This window comes from Coloeus monedula, assembly GCF_965178545.1.
Source record: "Coloeus monedula genome assembly, chromosome: 2".
Lineage (NCBI taxonomy): Eukaryota > Metazoa > Chordata > Aves > Passeriformes > Corvidae > Coloeus > Coloeus monedula.
Window position 1 is genome coordinate 53,228,236 of NC_138782.1, and position 23,111 is coordinate 53,251,346.

At 36.4% G+C, this 23,111-nt stretch overlaps 1 protein-coding gene across 3 annotated transcripts in view; it reads left to right on the forward strand.

Moving 5' to 3' along the window:
• Positions 1–21,737, forward strand: part of SHPRH (SNF2 histone linker PHD RING helicase) — a 60,743-nt gene extending 39,006 nt beyond the window's left edge. For 2 of the 3 annotated variants that reach the window (XM_082302900.1, XM_082302899.1), the window contains exons 19-30: positions 1,208–1,381; positions 1,700–1,762; positions 2,802–3,027; positions 3,896–4,039; positions 5,301–5,402; positions 6,241–6,312; positions 8,034–8,222; positions 11,664–11,756; positions 12,293–12,379; positions 12,837–13,015; positions 15,100–15,180; positions 16,399–21,737. In XM_082302900.1, coding sequence (XP_082159026.1) covers positions 1,208–1,381; positions 1,700–1,762; positions 2,802–3,027; positions 3,896–4,039; positions 5,301–5,402; positions 6,241–6,312; positions 8,034–8,222; positions 11,664–11,756; positions 12,293–12,379; positions 12,837–13,015; positions 15,100–15,180; positions 16,399–16,495 — 1,507 coding nt within the window. In that variant the 3' untranslated portion in view covers positions 16,496–21,737. The remainder of the gene's footprint in view (positions 1–1,207; positions 1,382–1,699; positions 1,763–2,801; positions 3,028–3,895; positions 4,040–5,300; positions 5,403–6,240; positions 6,313–8,033; positions 8,223–11,663; positions 11,757–12,292; positions 12,380–12,836; positions 13,016–15,099; positions 15,181–16,398) is intronic. The other variant, XM_082302901.1, reaches the window with a different exon arrangement.
• Positions 21,738–23,111: the final 1,374 nt, after the last annotated feature.

The window sequence follows — 23,111 nt, forward strand, 5'->3', positions numbered from 1 at the left end:
TGTTCATGCAAAACTTTTATGCCTATGCATCTGTCTGTATGTTAGCTTGTGTCACACTGATTTTTTTTTTCCCCCCTCAATTGAAATTAGGTATTTAGAAAGTATCTTCTGAAATTGCTGCTGCTTACAGATTGTGCAACTTTGGAAAAGCTATCTGTGACTAAATTTTCTTTTATAACACAGGGATAAAACTTACTTCCATTTCAATTTATTTTAGCATATGAGATAAAACTTATAGAACAGTGTTTTATCAAGTGCTAGTTCGTCAGTGTTGGAAGCAACAAGTACTCTTAATGGAGTACTGGATATGATTAATCCATGGTATAGTGAGGGAGATTTTTATAAAGCTGGTATTTTTTGGCAACTGATGGTATTAACAGCAGACTTGTGGTTGCAATTTACATTTATTTTCAGACTATCTGGTTAGGTAAACCTTGTCTATGTTATTTTAAAATGCACATCACTTAAGTAGGTCATATTAAATGCCAAGCTTTAGTACTGTTAAACCTGTGCTTTGCTCTCTGCACTTTACAAAATGGATGTTTTGGATCAAACTTTCCATATGGTGTAGAACCACAGTCCTGTACATCAATGTCAGACCTTGTAGGAATGGTGCACTTTCTTTCATCAAGAGACTTCTGCTCACAGGAAAAACACAATGTGGAAAGTACTTAACTTGTGTTCATGTTTCTCCTCTAATCACGAAAGATAGCTAGGTTTTAGGAAAACGGGTTACTGTTATGTCCATTTAATACATTTAACTTTGAAAGCTAACTTGCCAAATGAAGTGTATTTTTGCGATGGGTGCATGTGTCTCCTGTGAATTGCACAGGTGCATTGCAAATCACTTTGTTGGCAAACAGACACAAGTAAGACTGTAAGTATGTGCAGTACCTTTAGTAGATCTGCATTGTGGACCAGAATATTGCCAGTTGGTGTTCACTACTAGTGTTTGGTCACATCTCTCAAGTCATGGAATGAGTCCTTCTGTTCTAAAAATACCAGGCATCAGCTCTGGGGATACACTGGAGTGATTTCTGACAGCATTACATGTTACATGTAGTAGTAATAAGCATTTGCTTGTGGTACAAACATTGTATGTTGTCCTAGATTGCTATTTAGCTACTTCTCTTCTACTTTAAAATACTGAATCAAGTTTGGACTTAGTGTCTTGGTGTACAATAATTTCCCTTTTTCTTTAAATCAGATTCCGTGACTGCAGAGGCCTTCAATTCCTACTTACAACCCAGCTGGATGAAGTGAAGAAGTTCCAGAAGATTGTAAGAGAAGCAGTGAAAAACTTAGAAGGGCCTCCTTCTAAGCAGGTCATTGAGGCTGCCACTATCTGCCATTTGCGACCTGTTAGACTTCCACTTAACAAGTATGTCTTGAAAACAGAAAATATACCTTAGACATGTATTACTAAATTTTCCTTTATTTGAAATAACATTCTAAAATCTTCATTATGTACTCAGGAGCTGTATGCACACAGATGTCACAGATCCATTTGTTAGAATCATGACCTTTTGTTTTATTTTTATAAAATCTTCTCGTGTCAGCTATATTAGTGTATATATGACTCTTATTTTGTTGTTTTTTAAGAATTTTATGTAGCTTTATATGTTGGAATAGGGGCTTATGATAATTTTTTTTCTGATGAAATTCTGAGTGCATCTATTTTCAATTTCCTGTATTGCAGCTGTGTCTTTTGTAAGGCTGATGAATTGTTCACAGAATATGAGTCAAAGCTCTTTATGCATAGGTAAGTTCATAGCTTTATAAATTTATCACTGTTAGAAAATATGAGAGTTGGGTTGGTTTATGTTTTCTGAAATAGTTTTATGACCAAATGACAGCAGCTTCTCGCTAATGGCTTTGATAGCAGTTCTATTAGGTTTAATTTTCTATGTAAGTTTCATTTGAATAAACTGTATCCAAGGAATGAATACCTGCCACTTTCTATCAAGCTGCTATAATATGACCATTTGAAATGAAGCGTTGGCATGTTCAGAAAGCATGTGTATAAATACAAGTATGTTATTTTAACACATACTCCTATTTGTGCAAATATTTATTTGCAGTCCAGCTGCAAGTGGTATAGTACCATCCTTATTCAATGTTACAGTGAGAGAAGAGGTCTCAGACAGGATGAAGCTGAAAGAAGGGTGACACCAGCACAGGTGTCAGAGAAGTATGCAAAGTGGGCAGTACTGAGAGACATAGATTACAACCCTCTGCATGCTTTCATTTGGACTTCTATCTCTCACTATGTCAAAATTGGATTGAAAAGTCTTGAGGACACTGAGAACATTTTGAGAAGTCTTTACCAGTGGGAGCTTGTTGCCTCACGACTGCTGGAATCAGGAAGCATCAATATATTTCTAAATTAGCATTATTTGTCAAGGAGAGAACTGTGGAGCTGTACTGTTCTTACACAGTGCAATACACAGCAAATTTTTTATCAGTTTAACTGTAATTCTTGTTTATATAAAAAGTTAGAAATTAAAAATTTTTAATGAATGTGACATTAATAACTACTGAAAGATGATTTAGATGTGTAAGCCTTTACAAAAACTATTGATGATTTTGAGCTGACAAAATGGCCTGAGGATTGGTACCGAGGTCAGTTGTGTTCAAAGCAAGCTTTTGATACATCAGGTAATAAAACAGCTGTTTATGTTTGCTTGGTTTGCATTATCCTTTAATCATATATAAGAAGGCTGAAATAGATGATGAATAAGTACAGATGGATGTGGAAGTATAAAATCAGTGCTAAGTGCTGTGTTGGGTTTGTTTCGAAGTGTTAAAGGCCAAATGGCAATCTTTGAGGAGATGATAGAAGACCAAGAAGGGCTTGTTGATGATCGTTTGCCCACCACAAGCAGAGGGCTCTGGGCGACCAGTGAAACGGAACGTGCCTTGAAAGCTCTTCTCTCCTTTGCCAAAGCTCATCGAATGGATGCTAGGCTAACTGAAGAAGGAAGCATATTCCTGGAGCTCTTTGAAGCATGGAAAAAGGAATATAAGGTACAGTAAATTACATGGTGATGAAACAGTTGTGTGGTCCATTTAATTTATTATAAACAAATAGATGTGCTAATATTCAGTTTCAAAGTTGTATTCCTGAAATTAGGCTTTGCCTACACCAACCTTTTCCACAGTGCTTATTACAGGATTTGATTTTAAATGATTTATGTATGATTTAAGAGTTTCTAAAAGCTATACTGGTGACTAATCAAATTGCTAAGCAATGTAATTGCATCTATTAAGACAGTATAAGGATGCAATTATATGTGTTCATCTGTTTAGTTAAATCAGAATGTAGCAAGGCTCAACAAATCCAAATGGTCCCTTCTGTAATTCAGTTTCCCTTCAGTCTTGTGAAGAAGGAGCACAGTTTTTCATGTGCCTTTGTTAGGAAACAAAAGGTGGGACTAATATGCCAATGAGAATGAAGATAGTGTTATGGATTCCATCTGTTGTGACTTGGAAATACTGATTCAGTGGTCTGTACTACTCTAATCTACATTGAGCTACAAGGATGATACCCATGAAATAACTCTTATTTTATTCAGCATTTGTTTAGTTTTGCAAGGCATTTGGTTTCTGAATTTTTAGTTGCATTAGTTATTGTAATACTAATAGTTGTAGAAGAAATACGAGCCAGCTATTTATTGTTGTTTATACAAAGAGGCTGGAAAAGAGAGCAGGAAAAATGATGTCTATACTGCTTGTTTTCCTTTGTAATTTGTTGTTGTTGTGGCTGAATACTGTAAAGAAATATTAACCCTTCCCCCAAAAAGATTCTCACATTTTATTTTACACTGTATGGCTGAGTCATGTAAGTGTAACTCAATTCAGTTCTGCTGTTCATTTGTTTGGGGTTTTCTTACAGTTACTTCATGAGTATTGGATGGTCCTTAGGGATCACGTGTCTGCTATTGATGAACTGGCAATGGCGACAGAACGACTGAGAGTGCGTCATCCTGATGAGCCAAAACCAAATCCACCAGTTCTCCACATTATAGAACCACATGAGGTAAAGTACTGGGCAGGAAAGAATGGTTTCTTTCTGAAGGAACCTGCCTCCTACAAAAATAAAATCTGCATCTGGATCTATGTATAAGGTCTCTATTATGTCTCTGTTTCCATTTCAGAAAGGCTTGGTAGAGTATAGAATTCTTACCTATTTCTACATTCAGTACATGGGCCATTTTGAGCTTGTAACTGTTATTTTGATATATTTTTTTAGCCTTCTGACAGAGTGGCATGTTTCCAAAAGACTGCTGTCCTTTCAGCAGCTGCAACTTCCTTTCTTTCTCTACAATTTCCCAGTTTGCCAAGCTGGTGGAAAATTAAGTTGACCTGATTCCTTACCCGTATTGATACTTTCCACAAACGCCTATATAAAACAGAAGGAGCAGCTAAAAGACAAATCTTCTTTTCAGTATTTTGAAATTTCTGAGCTACCCCTGAGAGACTTTGTTTATGGTGATAGAGAAAAAACTTTTTTTTTTTTTTTACCAGTAGAAATATATTTTCTATAGACACAATTTCTGGGTTTTTTTCAGTGAGATTCAGTTAGATAAAAGTGCTTCTTTCTATAAGGAAATAAATTTTATCTCTGTATTGAAACAATTTTTTAAAGGAGCACTTTGCTTAACGAATGCCTAACAAAATCTTAAGATTTATGTACGTATATGCAGCCATAAAAGAAACACCCATTACTTTGGCCTTTATCCTTCAGGTGCCTGCCTCTTCTTCAGTATTAATAGCTTCTCCACTATCAGCTGTAATTAATCTAAAAACAAAGTCAGCTTAATGTTTCTGTCTTTGTATAGGTTAAATGAAAAGTGTAAATTTCTTAGAAATGTAAAGAAAATACTTGTTTCTTACACACTGTTCTTGGAACTAGCAGTTGAGTCTAGGATGTATATACATGACTGTAAGAAAATAGATGATAAATTGAATGAAGTCCAAAAGAAACTTCTAAAAAATGGGGTTATTTTAATTTTGTTTCTGTAAAGAACCAATAATGCAAATAAAACAACAGAAAACAATTTTGTGTACCTTCTGTGTCTCAGCCCATTCGCAGTGCTATGTTCATACTGGGTATGGAAAAGGAATAGATAATCAATTTTGCTTGGGGAAAAGCACATCTTAAATTTCCAGCATGAGCTGTTTGTCTGTCTGTCCCCAGTAAATTACTCAGCTGAATTTCACAAAAAAATTTAATTCAAGCCTTACTGTAAAACTTTTTTTTTTCCTGTTTTAATACATATTTAATTTTGTTTTCATAGGTAGAGCAAAATCGAGTTAAACTTCTGAATGACAAGGCAGTTGCCAAATCACAGCTTCAAAAGAAATTAGGACAACTTCTGTACCTCACTAATCTGGAGAAAGTAAGATTAATGGTTCCTTAGTCTTTACTAAGTGATGTACTCTGTTTACCTAGTGGAAGAAACCTACCATTATTTTTATTTAAAACTTCTATCTTAAAGAAATTGTATTTTCTGTGAAGATTCATTACATTTTGAAATTCATTGTGCTGTTCTTTGTGTTAGTGTATGCTCATGAAATTATTTATTGCATTATATATTTTAGTTACTTGCTTAATTACATGCTTATTAAACTATGAAGTAGTTTTAAATGCTTAAAGTTTTCAATAAAACTAACTGGGCCATGTTTAGTAGAAGCCTTATAAAATTATGTTCGTCTCTGCATACCTTTGGTATTTTACAAAGAGCTTACCTTAAACAGAAGGACAATCATGTCTGGAGATTAAGTGTTAAAAAAATACCCAAAAAAGCCCCAAAACAGACAATCCCCATGTACTAAATGTTATTTTAATCATAGTGTTTAAGTGCAATTATGTTAAAGTAAGCATAGTTAAGCAAAATTGAAGTGTTTTTACAACAATGTGAAGCTGATAGAAAATATTAGGAATTTCTTGTTTGAAGCTTGTATTTTACCAGGATTTTTCAGGGCTGTCATAGAGCTGCAGATGCCATCTGAAGGACTGCAGTATGAAAAGTGCTCCCTTTGCTTACCATAAATTACATATTTTTTAACTCCTCAAGATGGACTTAAGTAGATGAATATGTTTTTAATTTTCTGACACAGTGTTTTGGTTTGATTTGGTTTCTTTTAAGGGCTTCAATATTCATTTTTTCTAGAAGCTTGTTTTAAATATAGAATAACAAAACACAGAGCTTATATATTTTTTTTTCTAATTTATAGTCTCAGGATAAAACTACTGGAGGAGTTAACCCAGAACCATGTCCAATCTGTGCACGCCAGCTGGGAAGACAGGTAAGATACTTATTTAATAGGTTTTAGTTTTAGAATGTCTTTAGCTAGAGCTGAGCCAGTTGTGTGTGAAATTGTCAAGATCTGATTTTAAATGAATGTTGTATTGAAATGGGGGAAATGAGCTGTTTCCTGTAATGTACCAATCAGCTTCTCCCCTGAAACAACATCTTTCTCGAATGCAAGCACCTCTACTGCTTTAGCTTTTGACATCAGTGCTTAGGTGTTCCAAAAACGTGTGTTCATGATTGTTTTGTAACTCTGAAGTTATACTTTTGTCAGGAACATTTATTTCCCATTTATAAGCTAACAGAACTAAGTAGGTAAATATCTGTTGTATACTATTGTATTTCACTGTAATTGTTCTTATTGATAGTATTGTTTTCTTCTAAAGAAAAGGATATTACTTATGTAAACATAGCAAAATCCAATAGAATAAATACTGGCAATGAAGATTTCTTTCCCCTCCACTTCCCTTCTGAACTGCAGGAGTTGAAATTCAAGTGAGACTTAATCTATGTCATGAAGTACAAAGCCATACGTTAAACTTGACTTACCATGCATTAGGGAAAAACATGGAAGGACTCCTTTTCAGTCGCACTAAATTGTCTTTTTTTTTTAGGGTAGTTATTTCAAGGAGGTTTAGCTTCTCTTTGCTTTATAGACATGTGTAAATGTGAACTGCTGCCCTGCCATGTTTCCAAAATCCCCTCTGTGCTCTTCTTCCAAGGGTAATACAGGTTTTTACGGAGAATAGCTGTTAGTCCTGTTAACTGCCATTATGCTTTATCTCAAAGCTGGAGGAGCTCACTGAAAGGGAAAATAATCTCTTAACTTTCTTTATCTTTTCTTAACAGCAAGATTGCTGCTTTGGATGATAGCAGCTTTCAAGTTGCAAAGAACTTTTAAAATACTTTGCATCCTGTTTCTGCACAATTGAAAGAACCTTACAAAGCCTAAAAGACCTTCTGCTTGGTTTAGTCAATTCCTTTTGCTACTTGGTCCCATGAAAACTTTTAAGTTTTCCCTCTTGAAATGGCCTATAGAACAGACTAGTACAGCAAAAGATACTATTTTGAGTTTCAAAACCACTGATCTACAAATTGCTTCTCTATTACGGAAGGTTATGGCTGATGTGTAGATATTCTAGGCTCACAAAGGAGAATGGCTTCTGCAATGCAATCTTTTGTTTCATACACATTCTGCCAAAAAGAGATTAAGACACTGTGTACAAAATCTTTCTTCTTAAGTCCAAAGATGTTGTGTAGGACTTAACAGTAGGGAAAAACTAAAGCATTTTTTCTGTCACTTATTAAATAAGACCAATCTAGTATGAATGCAGAGATAAAGAATTTTACAAAAGGCAAATACAAACATTTTTGTATTTTTTAAATTATGTAAATACTTAATCTGTGTTTATGTAAAGCATTAAGAATCATCTTTCATAGAAGTGAAAGTCTTTCCTGAAGTTCAAAACTGAGAAAATTCAAAAAATGAACAAAAAATGCAAAGACTTTATTTAGATCATGAATGTCTCTGTACTGGAAAACTTGGAAATTCAGACTTTTTAGGAACTGGAGTGCAACAATTCTAAAATTCTTCTTTAATCTGATGAGTATCATGAAAATAAGGTAATTCATCATAGATTAGTACACTGTTTTTCTTTTGCATTGATCCAAAATTGAAACTGTGTTGTGTTTGGGTTTTTTTCATTTCCTGCATAGTGGGCAGTGCTGACGTGTGGACACTGTTTTTGTAATGAGTGCATAGCAATCATCATCCAGCAGTACAGCGTTGGCACCCGCCGCAGCTCAATTAAATGTGCCATTTGCAGGCAGACAACATCTCATAAAGAAATATCTTATGTCTTCACTGCAGAAGCTGCAAATCAGGAGGATGATATTCCTGTCAAGGTGAGTTGTTTGCAGGAGCTCTGTGGTCCAAACTTTCAGCAGGGTGTATTTGTTGTGTTTTGTTGCATACTGCATTTAGACAGACAAGTGTACTCTATAGTTTTATAAATAGTTTGTCCTAATGGCGTTCCTAATGGATTTCAGTCCTGATTGCACTGTTGTATCTACTTTTCTTAGTAGTGGAAGGTTTTCATTGGGTTGAAGGCAGGGCTGGAGGAAGAGACAGCATCTCCATGAGTCTTTAGCAATACTGACATATGCATAGTGCATGGGTACGTGCTCGCTCTGCATGAATGAGTTGTAGAAACAAAAAAACTGTGTTTATTGCAGTTGTGGAAAAAATAGAGGATTCTGGGCTAAAATGCAAAGGTAAAAGACATTGATAATATTTTGGTTTAGATTATACTGCTGTCTTTCATTAAAATATGATTATAATACAGCTGGACATAACTTACAATAATTTGATTAGTATAGCTAAAACTAATAACTAGTTGTGCTGACAGACTGATATCTGTGCAAGTCTCCTTGAGCCTTGCACAATTTCTAGGGTTGCTGCCCTGTGTTGAAGACAATGCTACCACATTTGCACTAGTTATTTCAACCTCCCTGGACAAATGGAATTCCATTTTATGAGTAGATGATCCCTAACTCGAATTATGGAAGTAGTTGACAGTATGTGGCACCAGGGGGAGTAAATAGGCTGTGTTTTTCAAATGGTACTTCTTCAAACATTACTACATGCAGGGCTTTTTACAGATTAATTCCATATACAGTTTAGAGATACCACCCTGTTTCTAACAAAATTTCAAATATGTTTCATAAATTACATAAAAAAATAACTAGAATAAGCAAATTTCTTAAATAAGACACTGAAAGAACATGTCATCTGCTGTTCTGTGTAAAGAGTTGTAGTGTTTTCTTGAAGTATTTCTGTGTCAAAACTTTGAACAAAGCAAAAATAAAGCAAAAATATGAATTCTGTGTGAATTTGCTTGAGCAAATCTCATTCTTAGTTCATGAAAAATTAAAAAATTACACTGTAGCTTCACTGTACTTACTATCTAAACAAGCAACATTGTTAAAAAAATAAAAATTTCTGCCTCATATTCCTTTAAAAGACAGTTAACAAAGAATAACAAACTTACTATGGTTTCTATGGAATACCGAGGTTAAGATCAGTATCTTTCAGTATAGATATGAAAATTGTGTGATTTATTCAGTGTTTGTTTTAATCTGATCTTTCTCAATCCCTCCAGTCTCTTAAAAGTATTTACTACCTCTCTTTCTTTCTATCTATCTTACTCTTTATTGTACCAACACTAACCATCTTATGGTAATGCCTTAGATGCAAAAGGACTGCTGTAAATGGAAGCATTTTATACTGAGAGAGATTACTGGCATCCCTGCATGTTTTGGTTTTGTAAAAGCTTCCTGTGTCTGGTCAGTATTGCAGTGGGTGTTGCCAGCCTGTCATCTGAGACAGAAATTGTTAGAGGGTAGTTTTGGTTCTAATGTTTACTGTTCCATAATTCATTGGAACTAGCCAATTTCTTTATAAATAGTCATCTGAATATTCAGCAAAATGACTCATGGTGTAGGGGTAATGAGTGGGGTAACATTTCTTAATACAGACTGAATGTCAGTTCATCTCCATAAATACTCAGAACAAAATTGATTTTTTTTTGTGTGCTGTAAGCCAAAGTTTTAGTCACTTGTAAATTCAGTAAGTCTAATATAGTTTAATGTAATGTAGACAAAGGGATGAAGAACTTTATACACTTAGTTATCTTGTGTAAAAAATAGAGCAAAAAGACTGTGACCACTTTGAGCGTTGTGCTGTTCTTTTCTCTGCCATAGATCCTCTTACTGATCTTGCACGAAGTCACCTTTGTGACACCTGAGTCACAGGAATCTGAAGCGTGGAAAAATCAACAACAGTGGCTAAAGTTACTATCTGTTATAGCAGGTTAAAATAGAACCTGTGATAAGGTCTAAAAACAGTTTCTGAGGAAAAGACAGAGCAGATTTTCCAGGATTGTCATCACTGAATCAGAGATGAATGGTACTGGAAAAGCACATATATGACCCTGGAATTATGTAGGAAGTACTAAAAGCTAGTCTTGGATCTCCTAATGTAGGTGTTTATGACTGGGAGGCAGCTACCATAGGGCTGCAAATGTGTCATCCTTTCAGATAAGAATTTTTAATTGTCCATCTGACGTTGCAAACAGTCTCAGTGTCTACCAGGTGCAGCAGAAATGACATGGAAGAAAGGTGGTTAATTTCTGTGGCTGTGACATTGCAGAATTGGAATCACTGGGGAGGACCCTGAGTAATAAAATGGTACTGTTTACTGCAGCCTTTGGTAAAACAGTCTGCAGAAGTCTTTTACATGTTAGCTATCTAATGTGTGAATGATCAAGCAGCCCAGCATTGGTTCCCAGCTTGTGCTGAGACTGCTGACATCCTTCCCAGCCAATTCTGCAAGCAGCATGACTTGAGTAAATTTGATCTGTCATTGTAGTGAGCCAACATAGTTAATTCAATGTTCAAAAGACAGGTGCAGACAGAAATAAAACAGTATTCGTCCAGCTGAATCTAACACAGCTTGAAATCACTGTACATGTAGCAACTTGTAAGAAAGTAAAGGCTTCTTTAAAAAATACATCAGGTAATATTGCTGTAATACAAAGTACATACTGAAGGAGATGGAAAAAAGAATTACTTCTCATGGTGTCCTCTTGCTGACCTAAGGTGAAAGGGAAGAGTACAAAAACCAAAATGGACAAGAAGTAGACTATAGTGTTGGATTCATTAAGCACTGAAATACTTCTGAATGCAGAATATGAAGATGTTTTCATTGCAGCTCACCATCATTCAAAAATTAATTTAATTATATTTACAATTTCCTTACTGTTTTAAATATAATTAACAAGATTCATAGTACTGAATGTAAGTTTGATGTTGCCAGAATGAGAAACAAAAGCAACAGAACAGGATTCAGGTAGGTTTTTTTTCTTGGTCCATTTTCAAGAGGTGCGAAGGTAGGGAAATTTTACAGTGCCATTTGGAAGATTCTCTAAAGACTGTGCCACAAAGTTAAACTGCAGGAGGCATAATGGGCATGTTTGGTGGTGCCACTGCACTGCTTGGGCCGTCTGTTTTGCTTCATGCAGATCTAGATGGTGTGTCTGAATGGCACTTCCTTCTTCGATGTGCTGCACATGCTGTTACACACTACTGATCCTAATGCAGTGCATTTTAAGGGAGAGGTAAAAGTAGTTCAGTGCTACTTAACCTGCCCTTCCTCAAGGCTGATAATTTTTAACTTTGTGTAAGATATGTAAGAGACCTAATATACCATCATTTAATTAAGCAATGATTGTGGAAGGAGTGTTTTACTATCCTGCTTTACTAATGTGCTTCTTTGCCTTTTCAAAGGGAAGTCACTCCACCAAAGTGGAAGCTGTGGTCCGAACACTGAAGAGAATTCAATTTAAAGATCCAGGGGCTAAGTCCTTAGTTTTCTCAACGGTATTAATCACCATTTTCTGTCTTGTCTTTGCGTGTGTGTTTTGAGTTTAAGGCGTTCATAATATTTTCAGGAACTAGTTTAGCTACCAAAATGTTGAATCATTCTGTACAACCACTTGATTGTTTTCAGGATTTGTAGGGCAAGTCCTGTAATGGGAACAAGAATAATGATTATAGTCAGCAGATGTAAAAGCTTTCCTTTAAAGGGCAAACACTTAGATTTGTATGGAAGCAGTAGAAATTCTAGATATTTTTAAATGGAATGTCCAAATGGTTTTGATACATTGTAAAACACTTTTTGCAGTGGCTACCAATTTCTTATATTCAAGCTGATCTTTCTAAATTACCTGTCTTACTTAGTTTTATGAAAGATTTGGTTTCTAGCTCACTGGTTTTTTTTTTTTAATTGCAAGTGCTAGCCTTTTTAAAAGCATTTTGTTAGGGAAGTTAATTAATATTTTTTAGTTGTCATTGCTGTTTGTAATGTTGAGTTACTTTTATTGTGTTGTGTGGTTTTGTTTTGTTTTTTTTTACAGTGGCAAGATGTGTTGGATATAATTTCAAAAGCTTTGTATGACAACAACATGATTTTTTCTCAGATCAATGGAATTAGTAAATTTCAGGTACATAAAGGATATTTTTCTTAAATTATTTTCAGTGGGAAAATCGTAGTTCATAGAAGTTAATCTGATCCTTTTACTTTGTTACTTCATTTCAGAAAGTAAAAGAGCAGCAAATTTGTTTGGCAGAAACTTTGATCTCTAACTCATTAATTCTAAAAATCATAATCTCGAAAAGCCCCAGTTTAAAGCGTTCGGAGATAAGCAGTACATGCGCTTTTGAGAAAGATGCGTTGGCATGGAAGCTAAGGATGAGACACACTGATCAGTGTTGCAAGAAGTTCATGCCTTCCTCAAACTGTCATGTATCTGTTCTGAGATGCCAGGTCTTGGATCAGACCTGCAAGGTTGTCACTCTGGAGCCTGTGTTAGCTGTTACAATTTGTTGAAAATGTAGTCCCGTCCCCCACACTTCTTGTTGAGGAACTTGTGTCACACTGCTGTGATGTTTGCCTTTTAGGAAAACCTGTCTGCATTTAAATATGATCCCAACATCAATATTTTGCTGCTGCCTCTTCACACTGGTTCCAATGGACTAAACATCATCGAAGCAACTCATGTTCTGCTCGTGGAGCCCATTCTGAATCCGGCACATGAGCTACAGGCTATTGGCAGAGTACATCGTATTGGCCAAACAAAGTAAGATTTACAGCTGTGTTCAATGGTTTAGATATGGTCCAGAATAGATCTGCATACTCTAAATTAGAATAACTCTAGTCCACTGAACTCCCCAGTTTTGGAGATGAGGGTGTTCATAGGAATCCTGGTTTTAAAGATGATCATGTAAGGGACAGAAAGACTAAAATAAAAAAAGTTGACTGAATAATCACATTGTGTATTTTAGAGAGTTCTTTTGTTCTACGGGGGTAAGATGCAAAAATAAATTGCATTTGGGCATTTAGGAAGAGTATAGGCTCTTGAGTCTAAAATTCTGAAAAACCTTGTTCAGCTGCTGCTCTGTATTTTATGTGTGTGCCATTGATGCCTTAGTTTTTAACCTTGGAGTTCTGCTTGCAAAAATGTCCAGAAATGTCTTAGTTTTGCAGGTCCGAGCAACTCATTGTTTGTCATATAGGGCTAAATTCAGGCATGGCCTGTCTGAGTTTCCTTGAGAGGCTTCTTTTAACTGGTCATTCTCAGGTCCAGATTAGAGGCTGCATAAGTTGTTGAGAGTTTTTTGTTTCCTTGTTTTGGGGCTTTTTTTGGTTGGGTTTTTTTTCCAAAAAAAAGCTATAGTACACTCTCTTTAGAACTGATATGTTTTTAAATCACAGTTCTGCCCTCACCACTGTCTAGATCGTTTTGAAGACATTAATGAGTTTGCATGTCTCTTGTTTGTTTCAGTGTTGTTGCTCTGACAGTGGTAGTACTGAACACTTAACAAACTTTTTAGGAAGTTTGTCCTCAACATATGAGATGTGTATGTTTTTCCTAAGGTCTCATGTCACTTGAGAAAAAAATTAAAAGCCCAGTACATGAAGAAGAAAAATAGCTACAGTCAATTCTGGAATAATAATACTGTAGAATAATAGTGGGGTTTGTGTTCTGGAAATGAAAGCAAAGAGAGAGCACATGAAGGAGCATGTATGTGAAAGAATGCTTATGAACAGGTGGATATTGGTGTGTGTTGGTAAATATTTTGAATTAACTGTGAGGGCATAGGAAAGACTGATTGCAACAGCCCATGGTGTAATTTTACATGATGCTGGCACAAGAGGTCTGGCAAAAAACCTTGCAATAAAACCACCTAGATACATTGTACTTTTTAAGAATTAAGGCTTCAGCAAGGCTTATTTGAAAAAAGGGCTGTATTCCACGTACACTGAGCATTACTCCATTTAGTGTCACTGGTGCAACTATTAGCAGTTCAGTTCTTATTTACTTTCATTTTTTTGGGGTAGACCATTGCCTATGAATGTGAAAGTATTCCCCCTGCATTCTTCTGTGAAATCTTACCTGCCAGAGTTTCAACCTAAGATCTGAAAACCGTCTAAGCATTTTCAAGGGTTCTTACCTTGAAAAATGTTTATACTGGGGAGGATGGGGTGATTTTTCATTTTTATATTTGGATCTGACTCTTTTCCATTTCACTTTCTTGTGCCTGGCACTTTTCTCAATTACTGCTTTCTTTTTTGAAATTTTATTTCATAAATGGAGTTTTCATCTTGTGTTACATTTATTGACATTTTGCGTTTTATGTTTTACCAATGTTTACTGACAACAATTACTAACTTCTTTTAAAAAAATTATAATATTTTGCTGTCTTCAAAAATAATGTTATTAAAACTTTGGGTATTAGGTCTAATTATCCATCACATTGAGCCCTTGTCTCTTGGAATAATTTGTGACAAATAAATATGAACACTGTATATAACCAGTGGGCAAAGCTCTTTTTTCTTTAGGCTCTGGAGAAATGTTTCTAGTAAGGACACAGAAAGCAGAACTTTGCCCAGTATGTACATTAGGATTTTAGCTAATACAGCTTACATTCATTTAGTATGTGATTGGTAGAGTGAAAGTGTGTTTACAGGGAGGCACTAAGCCCCCTGAAATGTCAGTGGAAGTTGCTAATTACTTATAACATTTATTTCTTAAAATACAGAGATATATTTTCAACACTTTTACAAGAATTAGTGTGAAATTATATAAACTTTGGCAATAACAGTATAACTATAACTTCTGCTCACTTATGGTGGTGGTTTCTTTTTTTTAAACACATTCAGATCTACAATTGTTCATAGATTCCTGATAAAAGCAACAATAGAAGAGAGAATGCAGACTATGCTGAAAACTGTAGATAGAAGGTATGTGTTGAATTTTTTTAAAACATCATTATTGTGCTGAAAATGAAAAGTTGGTTCTCCACCATACTTTTATTGTGGTTAGGTGTGTATATCTTACAGATAAACTTCAGCTGTTCTTCAAACTGTTCTGATTGGCAAAACAGTTGTAAGACTTCAAAAATTTTAACCTGGTTCCAGTAACTTGCAGCTTGAGGTATTTTAATTCTCTGGAAAATATTTTGGTTATGTTTTGTGTATTTTATTTCATAAAAGCCCAATTAATAAATTATGTGTTATGATATGATTTATCTTTTCAGTTTACCTATTTCCATTAGTATAAAAACATTGCAATTGATAGAGTAGTACTAAGCCTGCCACTAGAGCAACAGCATCTGCTATAAATTCTGATACAGAACATGGGTTTTTTCTTTTGTTATTTTTAAATCCTACAAACCCTGTCCAACAGTGCTGTGTCACCCTCCTTGGTTTCACAGTCCACGCAGACATTATCCAGATGCTAAGTCATACATCAGGCTGGTGTGCAGACACAGAAAGCAGTTCTCACTGTATTTATGTTTCCAAAAATCTATAAGCAGTGATGGATTGGAGTGAGACCAAAAATGCTATTTACATTCTTTATGCAGACAGTGTAAGAGGTTTGTACTTTTTAACTAGATTGTATACACATGAGAAACCTAGGAGGAGGCCTTAATTTAAGGAAATTTTGCCTGTTACAGATAATGAAACTAAAAATTTACATGCACATCTTTGGCAGTAGTTATGAAAGATTTCAGTTTTAGTTCTTGAAGAATGATTTACTCTCCTTATCTGTGAAGTAGCACTACTTTTGCACATAAAATCTGGATGAATGTACAGTGGTTGAATGATCCCATGAGGGCTAATGTTTTGAAAGTAATATTTAACCTCATGCTTGGAAGCTGAAGCCAATCCCTTGAATGTTAAGAGGTCAGAGCAGATTATTCCATGTTCTGCTGCCTTTGCAGTGTTTGGTGTTGGCCACTGTTGGGGACAGTGGATGAACTTTGTATCTTACTTGGAATATGCAAGAGCAGTAGCTGATGAGTGTATGTGTTTTCCTGGACAGAAGGTGTGTTTTCCTGCTGAGCCTCAAAGCTGAGCAGGTATTGACTCTGAACTGTGTGGTCTGTCTTCAGTGCACACAGCTTGTTACTGACATTGATTCTTTCTCTGATGCCTGCATGCAATTTTTTCCCACAGCCACACGAGCTCTTCCATGAAACAGTCGGAAGCCTCAGTGTTGACAGTGGCAGATTTGGCTGACCTTTTTACAGAGGAAACTGAAGAACTTGAGTAGAAACATTGGTTTAATCTAATGAAATTGGAAAGTATCTGACCCCATAAGCACCAGGATATAATCCACTTGATCTGTCATTCCTGTAGACATCATCTAACATTTGTCTATAACAGAGCAGTTGGAAATTGAGAAGTCTTAATTGTTACTGATTTATTCTTTAGTGACATTCATAGCAGCACACACTTCTGATGGCACTGGATAAAAGTTGCACTTTGCACATTATACAAAAGCATGGATTTTATTCCCAAAGAGCATTTGAGCTGGATGCTAAAACTGAGATCTTGGACCCTTGGTTGAGAGGATTTTTACCATCAGATTTGATCGGCTAGTAGCTCAGTCTGAGAGCAAAACTATGTGGGTGGTTGGGTGGGAAAGGGAAGCAGAAAAATACAAATCTAATTTTTTTTACTGTACAAAGAGTTGTTAGAAAGAATGACTGTAAATTAATATTCTTCTAGAAAGGGCTTGTTAGATTTAATGCAGAGTTATTAAATGTCTTATTGTTAACACTTCAAATTACTAATCTTTACTAATAATTTGGATATTTGTATTAGGCTTTTAGATATTCATAAAGACTTTTGACAGTTAACTATTTCATTGTTAATGCTTACTCACTGCAAAAAGATGATAATTAAATTATGCTTTTTGTATGTGTGTTGGTCTGGTGATCAGTTAAAGACTTGCTGTACATGTTTTCACTTAAGCTGTGACTAATTTAGTGCTCTGGGTAAAAAAAAAAAAGCACTTGTTACAGAATTTTCAAAAATTAATCGGTTACACTGCTGATCACTTCATAATTATTTGGTGCTTCTGTGCATTTTCTCACCCTGATCTTTTTGTCTAGTTCTTCTCCTTAAAGATGCAGCCATCTAAATAAACAAAATACAAGAAATTATAGTAGGCAGTCTAGTTATTAGGTGCCTGGTCTAAGTTAGAAAAACAGTGGGGAGAAACGGAACTTTTGTGAAGCTTCATCTTTAGATATGCAAGATTACCCATCTCTGTTGATGCTAGATAGTTTGGAAAACAAATCTAGGCTAACTTCTAGAGTGCTGAAGGTAGGCAAGATAATTTTTAACCCTTTTGGCATAGGGTATGGATGTGCATTTACATAACATTAATTTCCAAAGGTATTACAGAAGCAAGCTCAATTATGCAGTTGGCATTAAACACAATTTTGTATTTATAGAGCAGGAAAATGGGTATGCTTAAGAAACAGGCTACTTCCCTCAAATTACAATATTTTGCTGTTACAGTAGACAATGATTTTTGTGTATTTCAAAAATCTTACTTGAGGCTGAAATTAAAATGAGTCCTTTAGGAAATCTCATCTTAGAATTTTTAACCATGTCTGCTGAATAGATTTGCCATTAGTTATTGATCTGCTTGAGTTCTGTCTTCAGTCATAAGTTTGAGTAGCGCTGGTCAGTTTATCCACATGGCAGACAAGTTTTCTGCTGCTGACAACAAATGGGAATAGAATTTGCACGAATAATACTATATTAAAAAGTATTTTTCTGGAATTCGTATTCTGTTGGCCTTCTGGACCAATTGGATAATCTTGAGAAAAAAGTATTTGAGTATTTACAGAAAATGTATCTCTGTTTCCCATATTTGTAATAGGTGTTAATCTTCGTTGGCTTAGCCCAGAAAGCCAACCACATCCTGGGCTGCATCAGAGGAAGTGTGACCAGGAGGATATGAGGGAGGGGATTCTGCCCCTCTGCCCTGCCCAGGTGAGGCCACACCTGGAGTGGTGTGTCCAGTTCTGGGGTCCCCAGCACAGGAAGGACATTGACCTGTTGAATTAAGAGCAGAGGAGGGACACCAAGTTCATCACAGGGCTGGAGCACCTCTCCCATGAAGAACAGCTGAGACAGTGCGGGTTGTTCAGCCTGGAGAAGAGAAGGCTCCAGGGAGACCTTGCAGCACCTTCCAGTACCTACAGGGGGGCTGCAAGAAAGCTGGAGAATGACTTTTGACAAGGGCCTGCAGTGACAGGACAACAGGGAATAGCCATGAGACGAAGGAGGGCAAGTTTAGATTGAATATTGGGAAAAATTCCTCTACTGAAAGGGTGGTGAGGCATTGGAACAGGTTGCTGAGAGAGATTGTGGAAGTGTTCAAGGCTAGGTTAGATGGGACCTTTGTCTAGTGGAAAGTGTCACTATCCACAGCAGGGGGTTGCAGTGATTATCTTTAAGGTGCCTTCTTACCCAAACCATTCTATGATTCTCTATGTACATTTTATTTTGGAGAGGACTGATTTTTGTCTTTGCAGATTACAGTTTGCAGCAAGGGAAATGGAATAGATAGTAGACTCTTCTTTAGATAAGAATTGATTGAGCAGTTTACACAGAAACTGTGACATCTCCATCCTTGAATGTATTGGGAACTCAAACAACCCTGAGCAACCTGATCCACCTTTGAAGCTGGTCCTGCTATGTGTGGTGTGTTGGACCAGATGACCTCCATGGATCCCTTCCAGCCTAAATTATTTTACAGTGTGCTGGAGATCATGCTGTACAGATACTCCAGGAACTCTGAGGGCAGCAACATTCCAATTTCCTCATCATATTCAGATAATTTTGATATTGTGCAACACAATATGACTGCACAAGAAGCTGCTATTCACTCTGAGAAATTATGTATCTGTGCTAAAAACTGTGGAAGCACACAGTATTTACATTCATAGTTCCCATTTTAATTAACTAGATGTGGGAAGAATAGTTATCAATGAATATGAAGACAGAGAGGCAAACTGTAAAATGTCAGCTATGAGAGGTTTCCCAACCTCTTCAAGTTTTGGCTTATTTATATAAACATGATGGTTTCATTGTTTATTTATAAACATGTGGCTTTTGAATTCCTAACCAAAAACACAGCTTCTCATCAAGCACTGCATGAGTCTTTAGTCCTGGCTTACCTTGTTTTATACTCACATAACAGCATGGAATGCCAGAAAATGTGGTTCTAGGTGCTCTCCTGACTGCCCTGGAGCACCAGCACCTAGAGCTCTGGAGATACTACACTAAAAGGTGGGCATGAGTTGTGTTAAAGCACCTCTTGAAATTGGAGGGTTGAACCACTGGAGTGTATATATATAGCCAGTGTCTGTAGTAGAATTAATTCTTCAAGTTTCACATAATACTAAACACGGAGACCAAATTTAATGCTATTTTCCATTCTTTGCAACACTTAGTTTCTTTGACAAAGGCTTTTCTTTCAGACATTTCTCATGAAATGAATTCTTTCTTTTTTTTCTTTTTTTTCCTGCTGAGGGTGCAGCTCGTACATCTGCAGTGCTTTTCTCTTATCAAAGAATAACAAGCTTGTTTTCATGGTGCTGTCATGGTTTTGCTCTCTACCAGAACACTTTTGAAAGACAGTATCTTAGCTGAAAACAGAGTCTGCCCTATCTTAAGACTTCCAATATACTCCTAGAAATGGCATTTTCCACAGAAGACAGAAACTTACAAATACTGACTGGAGTGTTTGCAAACATTCACGTGGACATACCAGAGTCATGTACCAGATTCTTGTGTGTTCTCCTGCTCAAACATGTAAATGTGATCCAAGTTAACAGTATTACTTACCCAGTGAAGTCAGTCCCTTGAAAAATGAGGCTTTATCAAAGACCTCAGTGCTGACTTTTTATCTCTTCTATTTCCATGACAAAGGATGTTAGGAGTTTTTTTGACTGTAGCTGGTGAGGATTTTGGGACAGGTTTTCTCACTGTACATAAAGTTCAGTGCCTTATAGAACAGAGCTGTCATTTTGGTATCTGTAAAAGCTTGATGCAAATAGTGAACTTCCTTGAACCACACAATATGATCGTCTTGGAAACTGAAGTGTTAAACTTCTGGTGTTAAATTGAGCTCTGTGAATGTCACTGAGGATGTTTAAGAGAATTTATAAGTTAAGATTCCCTCTTGGTCTCTAAATCAGCCTGTGCCATCTTTAACCTGTTTACACCTTAACCTGTTAGGTAACTTTTTCACATACTAATGAAAGTCCAGGATATGCTACAATTTTCATGCAGGTCAGGTACCACAAAAGGAGATTTACCTCAGTCTTCTCTTGCATGTTCAAGTTGCATATTAAGGACTGGACATAAGAGTTGATGATGCTTTTTGTGAGATAGGCCTTCCAAACCATGTCTTCCAAACAGCCAATGTGTGCAAATGTATTAGAGTAGTCTGTGAGTAGGATCCTACAGAAATAAAAAAAAAATAGTTGTATCTGGTTAAATCCATGATTAGATGTACATCCTCCTGTAAAATTCTGTCTGGACTAGTAGCTGGGCACCAGCTAACAGCTCTCTACCACTGTCTTTTTTGACACAAACAGTGCTGTCCTCTTTCCATTCATTTTTGCAGTCCTTATGACTACATTACCTTTTTCAGGAGTCACAGAATTATTTGTTCAGTTAAAACTGTGCTTCAGTAATTTGCAGGGAAAAAAAGTCTGTATTGATCAATCTTGCATTGACCAGTATAAGAAAAAAATTAACCTTGAAATGTATTGCTCTCCCAAGGTAAGCAATTAGATGAGTTTCTAAGGAAAACCTAGAAATCTAGGGTTTTTCTAGCTGTAAATAAAGCCTGTTTCTGAAGCTTAATCTAAAGACTTACTGCTTAAAATCTGTATGCTATGCTTTTCTCTAGGCTGAAAGGCAAGTTACAAAGCCATCGTGCCTGTGCTTTTTTTTCTTCCGTTTTTGGTTGCCTGAAACAAGTGAGGTCTTCACAAGATTATATGCTATAAATGTAAATTAAATGGATTTCATAATGGAGAAAAAATAAGGTGCAAGACATCTGTCTTTCCCTCCGCCTGTGTTTTTTTCTGTGTCAGTCATCTCGTTCCACCCTCCTCCTACCCCCAGCTTGCTCAGTTTATTACAAAGAATGCTTGTGTTTGGTCAATGGAAGTAGAATAAAAGAGTTATAATCCAAAAAATGGCTACAGTAAAACTAGCTTACTGCATCACAGGAAAACTATCTGAGGTAAAGGGAATTTTAGCCTGTTACAAATTCCTTTTTGTACCTATAATATTTTCATTTACCCCTCTTCTTCACCACTCTAGCAGCAGATACTGAATTTCAGTCTGGTAACTTTTATATATCTGGTTTTATGTCATACATCTGACATACAAAAAGGACCCCAGTAATCTATTTACTGAGTAAGCAGTGAGGCTTACAGGTTTTTCTTGCCAAGCCTATAGTTTCGGGATTCATAAAGTGCACCTGAAGCACTGTCACAAATCACAGTGTATCCACTGTCTTCTCTTCTTAAGAGAAGGAAGAAGGAATAGGCAACTACTGATTCATGGTAGTACTGCATTCAAGTCCCAAGTAGGCACACTGTATTCTACAGTCATACACTGTGTAAAGAGGACAGTTAATTGAAATTATAGCTTCCAAATGTTGTTAAGGAGTTAAGTCACCTGGGGTAGAAGTAGATGACATAGGGTTTCTAAGTACTAGAATAATTCTTAGGCAATTGGATTGTGAGATACCTGTAAATCTCTGGTTTGGTTTTCTTCTGTGTACAAGATACCAGCCTTCCAGGGCTAACTTCCAAGTTCCTTTGTTCTGTGTATTTATAGAGCTTACACAAGTAAGTGCCCAACCCCATTCATGGAACTGGACACAAACCAAATTTTATCAGTTTAGAAACAGGTGCCATTGTTTCCATGATGTAATACCTCTTGGTTTGATAGCAACCTTCATACTGGGTAGAAACTACCTTTCCAAATTCTACCAAGTATAAGGTCTGACTGCTTATAGAGTGTCTCAAAATGTAAATTGTTGGTTTAGGCTGGCTTAGATAGTTGTGAGGAGTTTTATGCTGCTTTTCCTTCTATCCTGTCGAAGCAAGTGAGCTAATGGGATTCATGTTATGTTGCTAGGAATTGTCCCTTCTTTATGCTAATGGATGATCTATGTGTGTCAGACTTCCTCTTGACTATGTCATTTGGTTGAGGAAGAAAATCTAGACTGCCTTTCTTGTTACCTTGATGGAATTTTGCCTTGTCACTCTTGGAGTCTCCTGAGATGGAGTTTCATGAGTGTGGGAATGGTGACTTTGCATTTGTGCATGCTTAAATTGTAAGGGACTAGCTGTATTGGCTGAATGTTCACAAGTCCATAGGGCCTGATGGGATTCATCCCAGCATTCTGAAGGAGCTGGTGTGTGGTATGGAAGAACCCCTCTTGATCATCTACCAAAGGTCTGGGGAGCTCCCTGCTGACTGGAAGGTAGCTAATGCTGTTCCAATTTACCAGAAGGACATGAGGGAAGACCCAGGAAACTACAGACTTCTAGTCTAACCTCAGTTATACTTATTATACCAAGTATTACTGAAAAACATATATATGTGTTGCTTCACTTCTAGTCTTCTACAAAATCTTAGTGCAGCAATGTAGGAGTTGTGGACATGATTACCCCGTGGTAACTGCTGCCCCCAATGTTAGATCTTGTAAGCAGATCTGGTTAAAAGAGATTCTATCCTACAGTTCCTGTCACAGACATAGAAAGCCCAGAGCACTTCACCGCCAGCCAGAAAAGAGATGGAGGGGGATATCTCTGAGACCAGGTGATCCATTCATATCT